This window comes from Clinocottus analis, unplaced genomic scaffold (assembly GCF_023055335.1).
Source record: "Clinocottus analis isolate CAN_PGR_092001 unplaced genomic scaffold, fCliAna1.0.p SCAF_6, whole genome shotgun sequence".
NCBI classification, from domain to species: Eukaryota; Metazoa; Chordata; class Actinopteri; order Perciformes; family Cottidae; genus Clinocottus; species Clinocottus analis.
In genome coordinates, this window is record NW_027176218.1 from 17,320,697 (window position 1) to 17,338,146 (window position 17,450).

The 17,450-nt window shown below is 41.3% G+C and overlaps 1 protein-coding gene across 1 annotated transcript in view; it reads right to left on the reverse strand.

Annotated features, from left to right (window-relative positions):
* The window catches only part of cdh13 (cadherin 13, H-cadherin (heart)), a 314,444-nt gene that overhangs the window by 2,140 nt on the left and 294,854 nt on the right, over positions 1–17,450 (reverse strand). Inside the window, exons 13-14 of the mRNA XM_068603602.1 lie at positions 14,500–14,733; positions 12,427–12,645 (exon numbers count right to left, since the gene is read on the reverse strand). Coding sequence (XP_068459703.1) covers positions 12,427–12,645; positions 14,500–14,733 — 453 coding nt within the window. The remainder of the gene's footprint in view (positions 1–12,426; positions 12,646–14,499; positions 14,734–17,450) is intronic.

A 17,450-nucleotide genomic window follows, 5' to 3' on the forward strand; every position in this document is an offset into this window, starting at 1 on the left:
AACCAGAAAATAGGGCCATGTGTTCGACAACTTAGCCTGGCCTGGACCCCCCCCCCCTCCTCTCCTCCTGAATCTGTTTCAATTTACACAACATAATCTTTTACGAGAAACTATGAGCTTCGAAGCACCACAGAACATATGTTAATTTGGACTGACGCTGTGTTTTCCCTTGTGATACAGAGTCTGAAAAAAATAAAATAAAAAAGGTATGTTCCCTTGTAATGTGACAGTTTGTCTCATCAGTCTGGTAGAAATGCCTTCAATGAGCTGGTTAGAAATTTGATACAAACAAACACACATGCAGTCACATCAATACGCACACACACACACACACACACACACACACACACACCCGCGCACCCACGCTTTAGTATGAAATGTGAGAGCTTATTGATTGCCTCTCTGCCAGCCATCTTCTCCAAGTCTTCTCCCTATTTCTGACATGTTTGGAGATGGCTGGGCATTCGACAGAATCCCTCCTCGCTCCTGCTCGCCTTTTCGCTCACTCTCTCCTCTTTTTACCTTTCCTGTCTCCTTTTTTTTTCTCGGATACGGCTGGATTGAATCTGGCACTTTGGGCTTCTAAAATGTCTTTCAACTGAAATTCAAGACAAAGTGGAATTCAAGCAGTCAAACTAAATAAAAAATGGCGTAAACAGTTACATACACAGGTCCAGTTGCAAACAAAGCGTGCACTGCAAGTTTAGAAAAAGGTCACTTTTTGTACTGGATATGACCACGTGAGTAAATTTACAACACACTTCACAAATGCACTCTGAAAGGCAAATCCATGTAATTCAACTTTTTGCTCCTCTGTCGAACATGGTGCACACATATTTCTACAACTGTATTTTTCAATAGAAATGTCCAATTATTGTAGCAAGAAAATTCTTTGTTTTCATCTTTTGAACACCCCTCACCACTGGGAAATATTCGTCACCTTTGATAAATTACACTACACAAAAATGAAGCCTAACTCGAATTACAAAAATGGTAATACAAACATGTCAAGTTAGTGGGGAAAAAAAAACATATACATGGCTGTGTTTTGACCGCAAGCGCCTGGCGTCACTCCATCACCTATCCCGAGTGCTCTGCCTCACTGACACTGCAGAATACATGAATATTTACCGTGGCGACAAGTGACATCTGACGTTAGCACATGTTAGCTCTCAACCTGAAAAAATTACAAAAACCAACAACAACTACCAGGAGCCATAACCCTTACAACCTTTACTGATGTGTTGTCGCTGGTTAGATTGTCAAACTGAAAAATAGAGCAGCTCGATATGCGCTGGCATTAGTGACTGCTGTCTGAAAAAGAAGCATACATTACCCGTGCATATCCTCCAGTACACCATTACCTTACCTGGATGACAAGCTTTTTTTAGAAATATCCAGAAATAGATCCAAAGATTACCAAGATAAACATGAGAGACCACGACATTAAACTAGTAAGCACCTGTCAGTGAGTATGCATAGATATCGACAAATTCCAGTAGCTTTTTCCAAATGAAAGTTGCAAGACACATGTAATATGTGCTTTTCACAGCAAATGATGTCGCGAAGAAAGAGAAACCTAACACCTCTTCCCTCCCGCAGTATACATACACTGATGACTATGTGTGTGTTTAAGTCGCTGCTAGTACAACTCCTCAGTACAGACGGTTACTGCGAGGAACGGATCAGGTGTACTATAAGCATTTTTCCTTACTTAACAGGCTTACCTTCAAGCTTTGCCTTTCACTGCTAATCTAGCAAATGCATGCTGCAAAATGTGGTGTAAAACAACCAATTTGGAGGTGGCAATTTGTCATAGCTAGTGTTTGTTTCTAAAGGGTCTGCTGTTGCATTATGCTTTTTGCATTTCTATTGTGAGCGCATGAGTGGGCTGAACTGTTGCTCTCACTGGTCTAGCGTGCTTTGTTGAATAAGTTGGCAGTCAGTATCAGTTAGACAAACCCATGGTGCGCTCCGGCTGTTGACATGCCAAAATGTGTTTTTTGACTTTAACCTCCTTCGTCTCTACCTCTCTCTTTACGTCCACATCTCTCTTCCTCTCTTGATGAGATTAGGGAGCGGCCTTGAGGAATGTGAACCATAATTTTCCCAGACATGCCGAAATGAATTGGACTGTACACTTCAAAAAATTCTGAGGCGATCGAAGCGTGCCTGAATGAGGGGTGAATACGTAATCGGGTGGCGGTATGGAACAGGAGGGTGGGGAGCAGATTGAATTTTCGTTCTCCATTGTTTTTCCTCCAATGCCCCCTTTTTATATGGCTCAGGACTAAGTGTTCCCTAAAAAAAGGAAATAAAAGTCGAGAAACACTCCAAGGCACTCAAGACTCAGATATTGGTTTTTGCAAACCTAATGAGACTCTGGCAGCCCTGTTTCAGCTCACATGAAGAGCAAGGTATAAAAGAGCCAATTCTCCGCCTCTGGCTAAAAAGTCATGGCCTTGACATGAAAATACATTGCCGAATCAATTCACCTCAGCTCCCGTGCAGACACAGGCTATGAACTCATAGGTCAGGAACAGATGAAAGAGAGAATTATAGGTAGGAAGAAGGCGAAGCGAGAAAGAGAGGGATGAACAGAATATAATCACTATACCTGAGGTTGGCTGAGTTATGAATGAGTCACTCTATGTTACAGCGAGCAGAATTAGTTGCACTGCCACGCTGTGCTGCCATAGAGACACAGAGGGAACATTTTATAATGATTCCTGCTACGATACATTTCTTCTGGATGTGTGTGTTTGTTTGTAAAAATAAAAACTCTCGGACGCACACACAAATATACACTTTTGAATGTAACATTTCAATGTGACATTGATCTCAGCCCAACACAATGTTTTCACTTAATTCTACAGCTGGGAAAAGGTCTCATATTTACAGGATAAAAAACCTTAAGTTACGACCCTGCTTACTATTCTGTTACAACAGCTACCTGTGCTAGAAAATGAGCTTATTTCCATTTCCCAGCACAAGACAGAAAGGAATACATTTCTCGCCATGTATATGGATGACCTAATGGAGTATCACTGCGATTCACTGATGTTGACTTATCCTACTGTCTCCACTTATTCTAAGTCTTTCTAGGTAAAAGCCAAAGCTTAATGCGTAAAATGTAAATTTAACAAGCTGCGGGAGGCGAGGAGGAATCAAATAGGACACTGGAGGGAACAGTAACCATTTTCCAGCCTTTCTAATTGCTGAGAGGAAAGGAGGGTGACAGTTGATTAGCTCAGGTATGTCACGGCTGCTAGACGAAAACGCCGGCATTGCAGCATGAAGAAGAAACATTATAGGAGTAGACAGAAATCCGTCAGGGTTACACTGACTATAATGGAAGTTAATGAGCCTTACCGACGCAGAATTGAATGATGAATGAGTTAAATATAAAAAATAATAATAAAGAAAATAACAGGAATTTGTTAGTGAGGAGATGATTGGTGATGACTTCAGTTAAAATTGGATAATGTATGATCATCTTCAGTAAATATTTATTAGGAGTATATTTCAATCATTTTACAATATTTTATGTTGTGAACATGTTGTTAAGTGTATTACATATTAATGTTTGAGTTCAAATCAATAATTTGCTATACATAAATGATTGTATTAATTATAGTAGTTTATAACAGATATCTTAATACATCCTCTTGTATACAAGCGCAAACTGTAATCACTTTTAAAATCAGCAGATGTTAAATTAACAGATATGTTTTTAATAAAGGTTTTATATACTACAACACTGAAAATATTAAAAAAAAATCAGAAATATTAAGAGATTATTTTCAGTATATTACCAGCCTGTGACATTATTAAAATATTTAGATCACAGATTGACTCAATATATTGCTGCACTGCATAATGCCGTGACATTTACCATGTATTTTAAGAATTGTCCACCATTCCTGTCCGGGACTCAAATTCCTTCACACATGCGTTCCTTCAGCAGGACACTTAGATTGTGGTTAGGCATGCCATGATGGAAAAAGGTAAACTATTAACTTCTTCATAGAAACAAAGTGAGTTAGTATGGCTGCACTGTAAACTGACACGCTGACAAAGTAGCTGCTCAAAGGGCTTTTTCTTCCCCCAGAATTCGGGGACTAGCACTGAACTTCATTTACCGTTAGCACCAGTCTGATGTCTCCAACCAGAACTGTAATAATCTTCAGGATTATAACTATGCCATTTGTTGACACAGTATTATTGAAATGAGCAGAACTGGATGCTGACAACAAATAGCATTTGATTTAACTTTTCCTCTTTGGATATCTTTGCAAATGACGACCCAGCACAACAATGATGAGCACATTCTATTAAAGTGTCTCAGTAAAACTTCAGTAAAATACGACTCCAATATGTAAAAGGCACACCACCATGAATGTTATTCGTTGTGACGTCTAAATATCAGCAGTGAGAAAGGTCTTTCTTCAACTTCTACATTCATGTAACCCCTTCTTGTTATCCACAGCTTATGAATGTTTATAGACTTATTGTTGCCAACTTCAGATTCAGGGCTCACAAAAGTCCCTGTCTGTCCCTGTATAACTGTCTAACAGATGCACCAACAAATAATGTATAACATCAGTAAAACATCAGTGCAGTCTTGTGCAAATTTATATAAACAATTTATGGTACCTTTCAGCATCACTTCAACAAATAATGAATACACGTAAAGAGCAATTCAAAGACTTTCATGAAGCTTGAGGTACCGCAATTGTATACTCGCAGTGTGATTCTGGATCTCTTTGTAGTTTCTTCAACCGTAACTTTAGTATTCTTCCACCTGTTTGAGAGAGGGCAAGCTCAATTCGTGGCATGGGCACCTCATGAAGGCATGTCCGGTTTTCACCGCGGATGCCCCCAATGACGACTCCTGCGGAATTAAAGGCGCTTTTGGATGAAGCAGTGAGAACAGTAAATTTAATCAAAAGTGGTCCACTGCAATAACGCCTGTTTGCCATATAATGCACGGAGACAGGAAGCGACCACCGGCAGCTTTTCCTGCACACTGAAGTCCGGTGGCTTTACTGGTAAGGTGCTCACCGACTATTTGAACTGTGTGACAAAGTCAGGACATTTTTTGTGAACTCCCGGTTTGAACTGTCAGACCAATTCTGTGGCTTTGTAAGTTGGCGTATTTGGCAGAGCTATTCGGGTACTTAAATGGACGTCGACCAGAAACGCATTTTCTCCCTGATTACGTCGGTGTTTGACGTATTACAAATACGTTGATTGTAGGCGTATTTTAGTTTTGTTGTTTATTACAAATCCTTTTATATTCGTGTGCTTGTGTTATTGTTTTCTTGCTTTCCCGCTGAATTTAAGCATATTTGAATTTCTAAGCTCTGCGGAGGAAAAGAAAAGAAAAGTAGATATACATGAGCTCCGGAGAAAATGGTATACAAAACATACATTGTCGGTTAATGCATTTTTAATCGCTGTTTAAACAGCTGTTTGGCGCCGCGTATTTGTCATCGTCATCGCAAACCCCGGGTGTCGTACCCGTTTTCAGTGAGTCACGGGTCTTTGCGTGGGAAAAAATAACCCTGTGCTTTAATTTTAAAGGGATTTTTTAATGTCTGTGTATGTGGCTTATGTGGTAGTGTGGTTGCCCTGTAAATCTAAAGGTAGCAGGTTTGAGAGCTGTCCTCTACACGTTAGGTTTCCATTTTAAAACGGAGACATGATCCTCTTCCTGAAAGTATATTTACTTTGCTCAGTTTGCTGCAGCAGTTGAGGAATCGCTCATCTGCAGCTTGATACTGTTCATCAGATGCTGTGTGTTTGTTCTGGAAGACTCTTTCAACTTTGAATGTTTCGTTGTTTGCTAACTTCTCGCCACACATCAGCAGACCGGTCAGCCAGCATCGGTGGCAGTGAAAGGAAATTAATACACCCGCGCAGAATTAAACGCTCTACTTCCTGATTGAATAGTGATCATATACATTGAATTGTATGTCGACTATAAGTCCGTCCAGGTGACAAATGTGGACATCATTTTTTTTAATGGTTTATTAGAGAGGGAGATGAATGTAATCTAATCACTTGCACAACTCCCAACTTGTTTTTTTGTCTACAATGGTTGTTTTTAAAGTGCCTGACAGAAGTTAAATGGTTTTATTACCTTTTGCTTTTGTGTCATATGACAAACAGACTTGATCAATATTTTAAAAAAAATATCACTATAATACAAGCCAGCATATGCTTCCTGCCATTTATACTATTTGTATTCTTTAAGTTTTAAACCTTTGAATACTTCAGAAATATTCTATTGGCCCAAAGCGAGCATGTATGGGAGTAATCGTCACAATATGCTTGTTTCATTGTCAGAAATGGCCCCGACTGGCACCTTTTAATTATACAGCACAATGTTGTCATTTATAGCAAATATATGACACTGTGTCATGGACCCCTGGGGGTAATCCAGGTTGAAAAATAAGGTAGTCAGCTTATGAACGTTCAGTATTGTAGAGAGATAGCTTCGTTGCTTATAGACGTATGTCTTAAGAGATGATACACTTCTTTAAATTCATATCACAGTTCAAAGATCAATAACCCTTGACAGCTTGATCTAAAGGCAGAAACAACCCATCCGCCAAACACTACAGTCTGACGAGAGTCTGCAAAGGGAGCTGTCAAAAAGCCATATTATTATAAGAGTAAATAAGCCCCTAAACATCCTGTCTCTATTGCTGGGAGGGGATTAGTGTAGAGCTGGGGAAGGAAGAGGAAAAGTGTCTGTCAGAGCGAGCCGAGGGAGCCCAGAAGAGGAATAGTGTGGACTAAAACCCCTGAGAAGATGGAGGTAAATTAGTGGCATCTGTGCTGGGAGCCGTTTGTTGTGTTTAATGGTAAAAGCTTTGTTTTTACCCCGCCCTCTCACTCTCTCCTTTACTCTAGGAATTGCATTACTACTCTTGCCGAAATTACAGCGAAGCCCAGAGAGAAGCAGTCCTCTGCAGTGCATTACAACTACAGACAAATCTGCAGCTCCAGCCCGTAATCCTGCACGGAAGATTTCAGAAAGCAGTTTGAGCTTGTAGACCTTCAGAAATTGAGCACATGCTGTGGATGAAATGGGTGTGCATGTCTGTGCCTGTGTATGTACTGCATGTGAAAGAAGACGTAGAAATGTGGGTAAGAGCATCAGCATCGGCTCCCTCAGACATTTTCATTTTATCATCTTATTTCGCCTCTCTTATAAGCCTCGCTCACACACAGGCACTATGGGCAGCAACATATTAATCTCCATAGCACAGCCATGTTCACACCTATATGCGTAAAATAGAAATGATTTACATACTGTCCAACCTGGACAGTTATTGCCTCCAGCCACACATCATCAACTCAGAGAATATCATTCTGAGCAACAGTGTGGCTGCTGCAGGCAGATAGTGCATGTGCTGTACGGCGCACAGCTGTTCACATGTGCACTGATAGGGGGCAGTGTTGCCATCTGTGTTGGTTTTCTACCTGTGAGCTGTCGTACAGACGGAAATCTGAGCATTTCTTCTTGTAATTACTTTTAAAATATGGAATAATTCTCATGAGTAGCCTTCCTTTTTGTGTACACTACGCCAGCACGTCTTGACGGCACTTAGTTTGTCTAAAAGTCTTATCTTAGGTAAACAATGAGTGCTTTCACGTGGCCATGTAACACCCCGAATCGGAGCGTGTATGTGTGTCTTTATATACCTGCACACATTTCTCTCTGCAGAACTGTCGGATGAAACTGGAATTGTTCCCTACTTCATGGTAATCTGTGTATGTGGCGGATGTGTATGAGAGTTCACGGCACACTGATCACAAAAGAAAAGCTTTCAGTGGAGTGGAGTGAAAGTATAGGCCCCTCAAAGCCCCAGGATTTAACTACCAATCCTGCAACAGCAAACAAAGGTCTCGTAGGCATCAGAAGACGCAGTATATGTTGGCACTCTCCCTCTCTGTCCTGCAGGGCTACATACATTATTTAAGGGACTGAAAAGCAACCCGGTGGAGTGTTATAGGGATGAGAGGTCGGACAGAAAGCCAGTGAGGACAAAGCTCTACTTTTGGTTGGAAGATGCTGAGCTGAACGACTGCTGAAGGAGTTGGGGGTACAAATGCTAAGCTGAGGTCAGTGACAGCAATAGTACACTTCACAACTTATACATCACTTAAATTCCTTTGGCTTCCAATACACACACACAGAGAAAATCTGTCAGTGGGGCTGAGATGATCTTTCTCTTCAACAAAAATCAATTTGTTTAATCAATAGTCTTGATTCAAGTGTCATTTCAGCGAGGCTCTCGGACTAATTTGTGTGTCTCTCTCTTGTTTTTGATGTCAGTTGTTTTCAGGGAAATGTGAATGTTCACGTCGAATATGGAATAAAATGTTTTGTCAAGATAGCGTTTTCTCTTCTCTCTGCTCCTGAGCCTCCCTCATGATCACATCAACACTTGGATAGACAGAAATACATTATACACCGTGAAAACAAACACGCAGACACGCACGCATGTCTGCACACACACACACACACACAGGGTAATGGGAAAGGACGCAGCAGACGAGGCGCTCGTACGTAGGGCTGTTATGATCTAATTAGTTCTAATTAGCCACACAGACATATGTGTGTGCATGCATTAGTTACAATTGACTTGTGAACCTTCATAAAACAATTTTGGGAACTTAAACTTAACCACAGCTTCTGCAGAAATGTTTTAATCCATTTTATAATCTAATTCATCAAGTGCTGCAATATCTTCCCCAGTGGCAAAACCTTTTATTGTACTTTGCGATGATCGTTTATGAAGAGACGGACTTCAATGATTGAGGTGAAGCATCGTTGGTAATGTTGACGTTCAAACTTGGAATCAACTTTTGAATTGCGCAGCCTTTTTTTTAAAATCTCTACTGTTGCAGATAATGGTCAGGCTCCTCTGATCAGTGCGTCCTCTAAATACATCTGAAGCAGAGCACAGCGATCATAATTATCCTCTGTTCTCCGGTTTCATAGGTGGGCTTATTGAACAATCGACAGATGCAGACTGTTATATGAGCAGAGGAGTGACGATAACGTCTGTTTCTACATGCTCAGTCATGAATAGTTCAGAGCTGTAGTATTAGATTCCCACGATGGCTGCGGACATTTCCAATCATTCCAGAGGGTTGAAAAGTCCAAAAGTCAACTTTTATTGGAAAATATATGATGGAATAATTTCTAAAATTCACAGCATGATTGTATTGAAATATTCCGCTTTAATCCATATTTGTTGGCGTTTAACCTTTTAAAAACATAATTTTCACTGTGGTCACAAGACGGTTTGCTCTCCTTCTGGCAACGGTGTGTTATACTCACGAAAGAAAGTTGATTAAAAAACAAGAACTAAATCATTTAATCCAATGAATCACTTTCTTTAAATGGAGGACTGGAGATATTTGCTGAATTTAATCAAAAATGTTTGCCAATTGAATAATGTTGCATTCAGTGTTGATGCATAACAATCAATGTGGGATTAATATTCCTTTTGTCATGAGCTATTTGTGAGTAGTAGTGCGTAGACGCTATAATAATAAAACATGTAATAAATGCTGCGTTGGAATAGAGATCTGGACATTCATTAACGTGGCAACAATGCACACCTGCACACGCAAGCCTGTGTGTTAGGAGTCACAAGAGCGCATGTTCGTGGATCTGCACGGCTGAGTCGTACTGATCACACACACACACACACACACACACGCACACACACACACACCCTGGATCCTGTCAAACATTGAAAAGGTCGATGTTTCTCGTCTCATGCTTCAAGTCAGTGTTGACTTTTCCAGCATTTACAGTCCTTTTCCTAAACAGAGAGATTTCTTGGTGATGATGTCCGAAACATCATCACCAAGAAAAATGTGTTGCCAGACGTAAATTGAATTCTCGGACTGTGAACATTCTGGAGATATGTTGAAATGTTTCCACAATATATTGATGAAAAGAGTTATTACATAGGCTTTCATTCTCTTGATGCTATTGTTTTTGTCCACAAATTAAATGTTTCGTACACGTGGTTGGGCGCTAAGAGAAAAAAGAGAGCTTGAATAGAATGAGGGAAAGGGTTAGAGAGAGGAACACTGTACTGCTGCGTGGCCGTGCATAGGCCTGTAGCCTGGTGGGCAAAAGCAGAACGAAACAGAAGAGTTTAATCTCCACACCTTTATTCTCGTCTCCTTTCACCATCCTTTGCCTCTGGCTCGTTCCATTTTTCTTCCTCTCATCTCTCTCTTGCAGGGTCAAAGTTCGGCTTGGAGATAAGGGAATTGAAACAGGATCCTCTCTGCCTCTCTGTCAGACTATCTGACTATACACTGCAATGATCAGTCCCCTCTATCTGTCCCCCAGCACAGGTCTCTGTGATGAGCTCGAGCAGGAGTCATCCCTCTGGTGCGTGCGTGCGTGTGTGTGTGTGTGTGTGTGTGTGTGGGGAGGGATTGTGAGACGCGTATTCTGCGTCTGTACAGGTGGAACCGTTGTTTCCCAGCTGTAACACTATCTGAGTTTCCCAACGGAGACAAGCATGCACGCACGCCATCCTTGTTTCCTCTCTCTCGGTGCACCCGCCTCCAGCTCCAGGGTAACAACGCCTCACTGTTACGTCTGCTCTGACAACACAAACATGCTTCCATCCAAATGAATGGACGTGTACACGGCCACAGAGCCAGGCAGCTCAGGAATCTGTCATCTGGGGCAGCTATTTGGCTAATGAATGCCACTGTCTATCACTGCACTATTTACAGTGGGGTAATGAATGCTACTGTCGTTTAGAGTCAAAGGACATCTGCGGAGAAGACTTTCTTAATGCCGTCTTGGCATGTCGACCAATTATCATGCTTTCTAGTTTCAGACACTGCGGCTGCTGCCATGGCAACGGCAGATAACAAAATATTTCTGAAAAGGAGAGCGTGAAAAGCTAACTGACTGTTCCAGCTGGCCTACTCTCAGGATTGCTGCCATGGAACTTTCTTAGAGGTGGCTGCTCGCCCGTGGATGCTGACACAGCATCAGCTTACGCTCATGATTAGTGTGTTGCATTGAAACCGTGACTAATGGTATATCAACGCTGGAGCGTGGCGTGCTTTCGCTGTTGCCTGCCACACGTTGTCACTTTAATTTTACACTTTGCGTCCTCTGAATCATGGACTTTTCAACAGAAGTTGCAGGCAACTTAGTCTCTGACTGCATCACGAGAGAACAATTTGAGTTCTTCAAACTACGCCTGCCCCCGTACACGGCGCAGTCATCTGCTATGAGCGAGCATTTGGAGAAAATGTATGCATCAATAGACAGAATGATCCATAGCAAGAGGGAAGATCCGTGGGTCATGCTTGATGAGGTGATGCTTGGATGATGTCGAGAGAAAATGAGAAAATAAGGTGCAGAGATTCTGCCTGTAAGCCCAGATTATGGGGGAGAGTGCTGATTGCTGAATAGAAAGAAAGCAAAAGAGCAGGGGAAGTGGTGAACAAGGGAGGTGAAACGGTGTCAGAGAGGGCCGAGAGGTTGGAGACAGGAAACAGAGCAGCAAGCAGGAATGATCAACAGTTAAAGGGAGAAAGATGTTAAGATGAATAGAAAAAAAAAGAGTGCTGGAAAGAAGAAGGAAACATGACTGTGGACAATGTGATCATCTTCAAGACAAACCAGTCGGAGAAAAAGAGGATGTAAATACGACTATTGTTTTGGCAAGAATGCATTTTTTAAAAATGCATTGTTTCCCATCACTTATTCCATGGTCTCTTCTTCTTCTTCTCTTCCCCCTCTCACCATCCCTCCCGCTGCACCCCGCCCCCCCACATACGGCGACGACAAACTACATAGAACAAGCTCAAATGGGAGAACAGGATCTGGGGGCCTTAAAGTTGCAAAAGATGTTTTTCTCACTAAAACTAGCTGTTGGGCGTCCTTCATCACGTTCGAGATGTGAATAAAGGGGGCGGAATTATTCATGCTACCGCTAATGGCCTAAATGAGATATTCAGAGGGAATTCAAGCCTGTCTTCCCGTGGAGCGCTTCAGGCATGGCGTCAAAAAAACAAAACAGACATACTTTTGTAAAATAGATGCAAACAAAAGCACACTTGTGCGAATGAAAGGGATTAAAATAGTTCAGCAGAGCGTGTGCACAAACACAAGCACAAAAACACTTGTATGACTTTTACTCAATGAGCACAATGAATTACTTCCCTTTTAAATACACTTATCCTAAGTCAGTACCATTTGACATCGTGTCTGTATGGATTTCTTGCCAAATGATAAACTGGAAGCCAAATGCCACATTGCTTCAGTATTAATCTGTGTTTAAACAAGGATGCCAGAAAATATAACAGCGCTTCAACTTCTCATTTATTCTGTGTTGTGGCTCTGATGGTACTTACAGAGAAAGGCGAGCAGGAGTGTCGCGAGCAGCACAAGAAGGCTGGCGTGGTGGGAGTGGCCAGAGCTGCAGTGCATCTTGTTCTTCTTGCAGACGCACACTTGAACTTTGACCTCTGTGTTGTTGGACAAAGGGGGCACCCCTGAGTCCGTGATGATCAACGGGAGCTGGTAGTTGGCTTTCTTCAGAGTGTGCAAAAGCATGATTTGGGAGTGTGTGGCTGTGGGACGGAGAAGAAGAGGGAGATGTATTGAAAGCACAGTAATGCTCCATCCTGCACGAGTTGTCCATCCGTTCTGCATTCAACAGCCGCCCATTTGGCAAGGCGGGACTGAATATGTGTGTCTTAACACAACACTGATACGCTTAAAGAAAGTGTCTATCAAGCCGTTCATGAAAACTGAAGCGACACAAAGTGGCACCACTCAGATTGTTACATTTTGTTGCATCACACTTTAAAATTCTCCCAGAGACACTAAATTACATTTTGGAGCCATCTCACTTTATGCTGATTTGTGCCACTATATGCAAAGATGCACATTTCACTTGTCTGCAATGGCTGTTAACTCCAACAAATTGGCTTTTAGTGGTGTGTTTACTTTACATTGTCCAACTGTGAGCTTAAAACAATGTAAAACGGCAGCGGTTAACATTTCATGAATGCAGAGGCCCTCCTCTAAACAAATCAACACCGCTTCTCTGGCTTATCATTGTATTTTGATATGTGTGACATGAGATGCAGAATTTTGCTGAAGTTGCGACAAACCTTGATCAGCGTGTGACAAGATTTCCCTCGGACAGATTCCTCCACAGGTATTTTAGTTTGAACAATCATATTGTATTCATCTTGTGATTGTGCAATTGTGCTAATCTGTTGTGGCATTCATCACGTTACGCACACCCGACACACACCTTCAATGTGAGCACACACGCAGATGGGTGACAAATGAATGAGATAACTAATGGTAAGTGTCTTACTAAGTTGTTGTTCCACCTTTAGGCCAGCTTCAGAGTTTGTATTTAACAAACAAAATATAATTATAATTAGCAAGTGTTTAGAGATTTTGTTACCTCGGGACAAAGCCAGGCTATCTGTTTCCCAATGTGTCCCGGTCTTTATGCTGAGTAGGCTGCTGGTGGTACTTTCCTATTTATGAAATAGTGGACTCAACCTTCAGATTGTCTAAATTGCAATGGCCTATTGTGTTAAGATAAATAAATCATAATAAATCAAATGCATCAGTGTTCAAAAACTAACTTATAAACAATTATAGTAAGAAGTGGTTGCATTTTAAATGCTTTTAATAGTTAATTTTGATAGTGGAGGTATAACCACTAGATCTCCCTCCTGTGGTTTCTACACACACACAGACACACACACACACACACGCGCCCAGCAGAGACGAGACAAGCACAGTGGCAGTCCATTTCAGTGGGAGCGGGCTCTTTCTCTGCTGGCCCTATCTGTCTCTTCCAGCGGTGGTGATTGAGGAGTGTCTGTACCTCCCTCTCCCGCTGTCAGTCACAGCGAATACCTCTGGGCAGGTTTTAGCTCTGCTCTGTCACTCAAACAAACACAGACAGCACTGCCGGTCATGCAACCCTGAATCAATGTCTTGGTGATCTGTCTATACTCCACTTCATCCTTCTATTATTTTACTCCTCATCCTTATCAAGTGAGCCGTACTGGTTTAGGCTTATCTGCTCTGTCGTCAGCATGGATGGTTATAGAATTGCACTCAGGTGAATTGACCCTGGATTATTCTTGCAGTAAAAAATGTTGTGACTCTCCCCCCATCCTTCTCATACTTTATTATTCTTCGTTTGTTTGTATCCCTACATTCCCCAGGGTGCTTTTTGTTGGAAGAATGGACTAAAAGCTCATAAAATACTGACGGTTAAATAACAGGAAAGACAAAGTGACTTATATGTACGGATACAACAAGTTTGGTGCTGTGCTCTGTCAAGGTTGTCGTGGGAGAACAACCGTATGAAAGATTCATTGATTGCAGCTTATCAATAGGTGACACATTTTCTGTCGTTACACTCTAAACTTTCGAAAGAGAATACTCACAGTTGACCCTGGTAACCTTCCATGTTTTATCGAGGCCGAGCTGTTTCCCCAGTTCTATCTTAAAGGGTGCAGCATTGGGCGGGAGGTCCATGTCCCGCCCCCCAACGATGACCACGTTCCGGTCTTGGGCATCTTCACACACCTGCGCTACAGACGGTACCACAAAGGGGGCATTGTCATTGTAGTCTTCCAGGTGAATGACCAATGAGCCAGTACCTGTGGCTGGAGGGCTGCCTGGAAACATACAAAATAAACACATATTAGGGAAGAGAAAAGACAAAGGTGTTGATTGAAGCAATGTAGTGCACTGCCGGATGCTCCTCAATGTGTGCAGCATCTGTGCAGGTGTGAAAAGAGCAATAACGCATTGTGTGGCTGCAGTAAAACATGGTGTGCTCGTGATTATTTTAAGGCTAATTCTCCTTTAAATATTTTTCATTCATGACTAAAAAATGTTGAAGCAAGACCTGATGCTTAAAACCAACATAATGCCAACAAACCAAATGACATCCATCCTGATCGTTTCTACTCCGCTGACCTAATTCAAGCCAAACAAAACCAAACCGTCTATAATTTGAATGCGGGGAGATCATGAATCACAGTGGCTCGTGTTTTGCAAGAGAACATTTTGAATTGGCGCCCATCCTGCTGATGTGCTTGTATGAGATTACACCTTATTGAAGGATGCGGGTTAAAACGCAGCTTGGTTCATCTCTATTATGGCTCTTCACGGAGAGGCTTCACCGCGATTAGAGGTTATTTAAAAAAATCCACACGCCATCCACAACAGCCCCAGAGGTCAGTCAGCAATTAACACCTAGAGACAAGATCTGTAATTGGAAAATCGGTCCCCTCATCCTAAAATTATATATATATATATATATATATATATATATATATATATATATATATATATATATATATATATATATATATATATTTGCAGAAAATGTTCAGCAGAAAGCAGGGAACAAACAAGATATATGTGACATAAATTTCAAGAGATGCCAAAATTAAACCCAGTCTGGGTTTACACAGTGATGTTGGAAAACACACAGAGCAGGAAATACTTCTGCCATGAACTGCTGACTAGTTGAAAGTTAGTAACTTTTACTAGACATAAAAAACAAAACACAAACTAATGCGGGAAAATCCCTGGGGGGGTTTTCAAATTGAAATATGACATGAGTAGCCTTCTTGGTAAATCTTTTCCAGTTTAATTATCGACAGTTTTAGTAAGAGATGGATCATAATTTAAGCCATGTATGAATAAAATGATCCATCACTCAGTGAATGCAGTTTCAGTTGACAACAGTGGCAGATTTAACGCTGAAAAGGACATATTTTGAAACAATGGGTATAATTTCAGACAATAACTTCTGACAAACTGTAGACTATGTCACCTGAAATATGAACGAGTTGAATGAGTTTAAACTTCATCAATTGATTGAATAAGTTTATCAATTGGCAGTTGCTTGTCTTACGAGATGCTGCACTACCATCCGGTACATGGCAGTTGCATAAATAATGAAATCAATTATAAATGAAAGTTTAATGAAACTACATTTTCCCCAATATCTAAACCCAATATTGTACATATTAAGGTTTGTTAATGCCAAATACCAGATCAAAAACACTAATATCTATTTTTTTAACGGGACTCAACTGGACCTCCTACATGCTGAACGAAGCTTACATTTTGAATCAGCAATTGTTTTATGATTATGATCGATTTAGGGTTGAATTGTGATCTCAAGAATCTAAATTGAAGCGAATGGTGAGATAATGAATGACTCACACCCCGAGTAGCCAGTAAGCCGGTCAGCTGGACATGCAAATGATGTCCACTTACAATAGACCAGGTAACCCTCCTCTTTCTTACTACAACACCACGCACACCACCTCAACACGTGGAGAAAACCAAAGCTGGACGAGCCAACCGTGTTTGATTACCATCGGGAAGCATTGATTGGCCAATCGCTGTTCGGTGGAGGGTTTAAAGGAATCGTGAGCAATTTCTTCCAGAATGAATGCTGCTGTATTAAATTTAGAGACAAATAAACCAAAGAGAATTTCCAACACGCTTGACAGTTTGCTCTTTTATATCGACTTAGAATGGAGACCGACACACTGGTGTAAGGTTGTTATATATTAGGAGTAATATACAGTACGCAACATGTACTGCAATATACCTATCACATGCTGCGAGTCCCTGTGCAGGAACTGCTTACATTGAAAAACATAACCCGGGCGACACAACAGCAATGTCAAATACACCTGCAAATAATTCAGTTGGAACATTTCTAATCTGCATGCTGGGGCTTTTTATTCATGCAAAACCTCTGAAACAGAAGCAACACACAGTTGCCCAGGCTGCTAAATACCTCTGGCAGGCCGATGGAGGCAAGTGTCCAAGTGCTTAACATTTACTATTTGTGCGAATGTATCAATGTACTGTATGTCAGTCAAGTGTATTGGAAACCCCGAAGGCATGAGAAGGTGCAGACTCTCAAGGACAATGGCAGCAATCCAACTTCATCCCACCACCACACACACACACACACACACACACACACACACACACACACAGACACACACCAGGACCTATTTACCCTCCTTGCATTCCCACAAACCCACAGAACAAAAACAAAGCTGATTCCTCACTGTGCTAGAACAAAAGAAGTAGCGGTAGCAGTAAAAATTAATATGCTTCCATCAGATGTTTTCATGGTTGGATAAAGCAAAACAATATTTTCAATCATAAGAGAAGAACTAATGACGAATGGCAGAGGCGGACTGTCTCATATACACCTGCAGCTAAAACATGTTTTGCTTCAGAGCAGTCTGCAGGGAGTCCCATCTAAAACGGTTGTGTTTATCAAATAATCATCACGATCTGTTTGTTTGCTAAATTCAAAACTTTAATTTCATTCTCAGCTGTAAAGCTATCA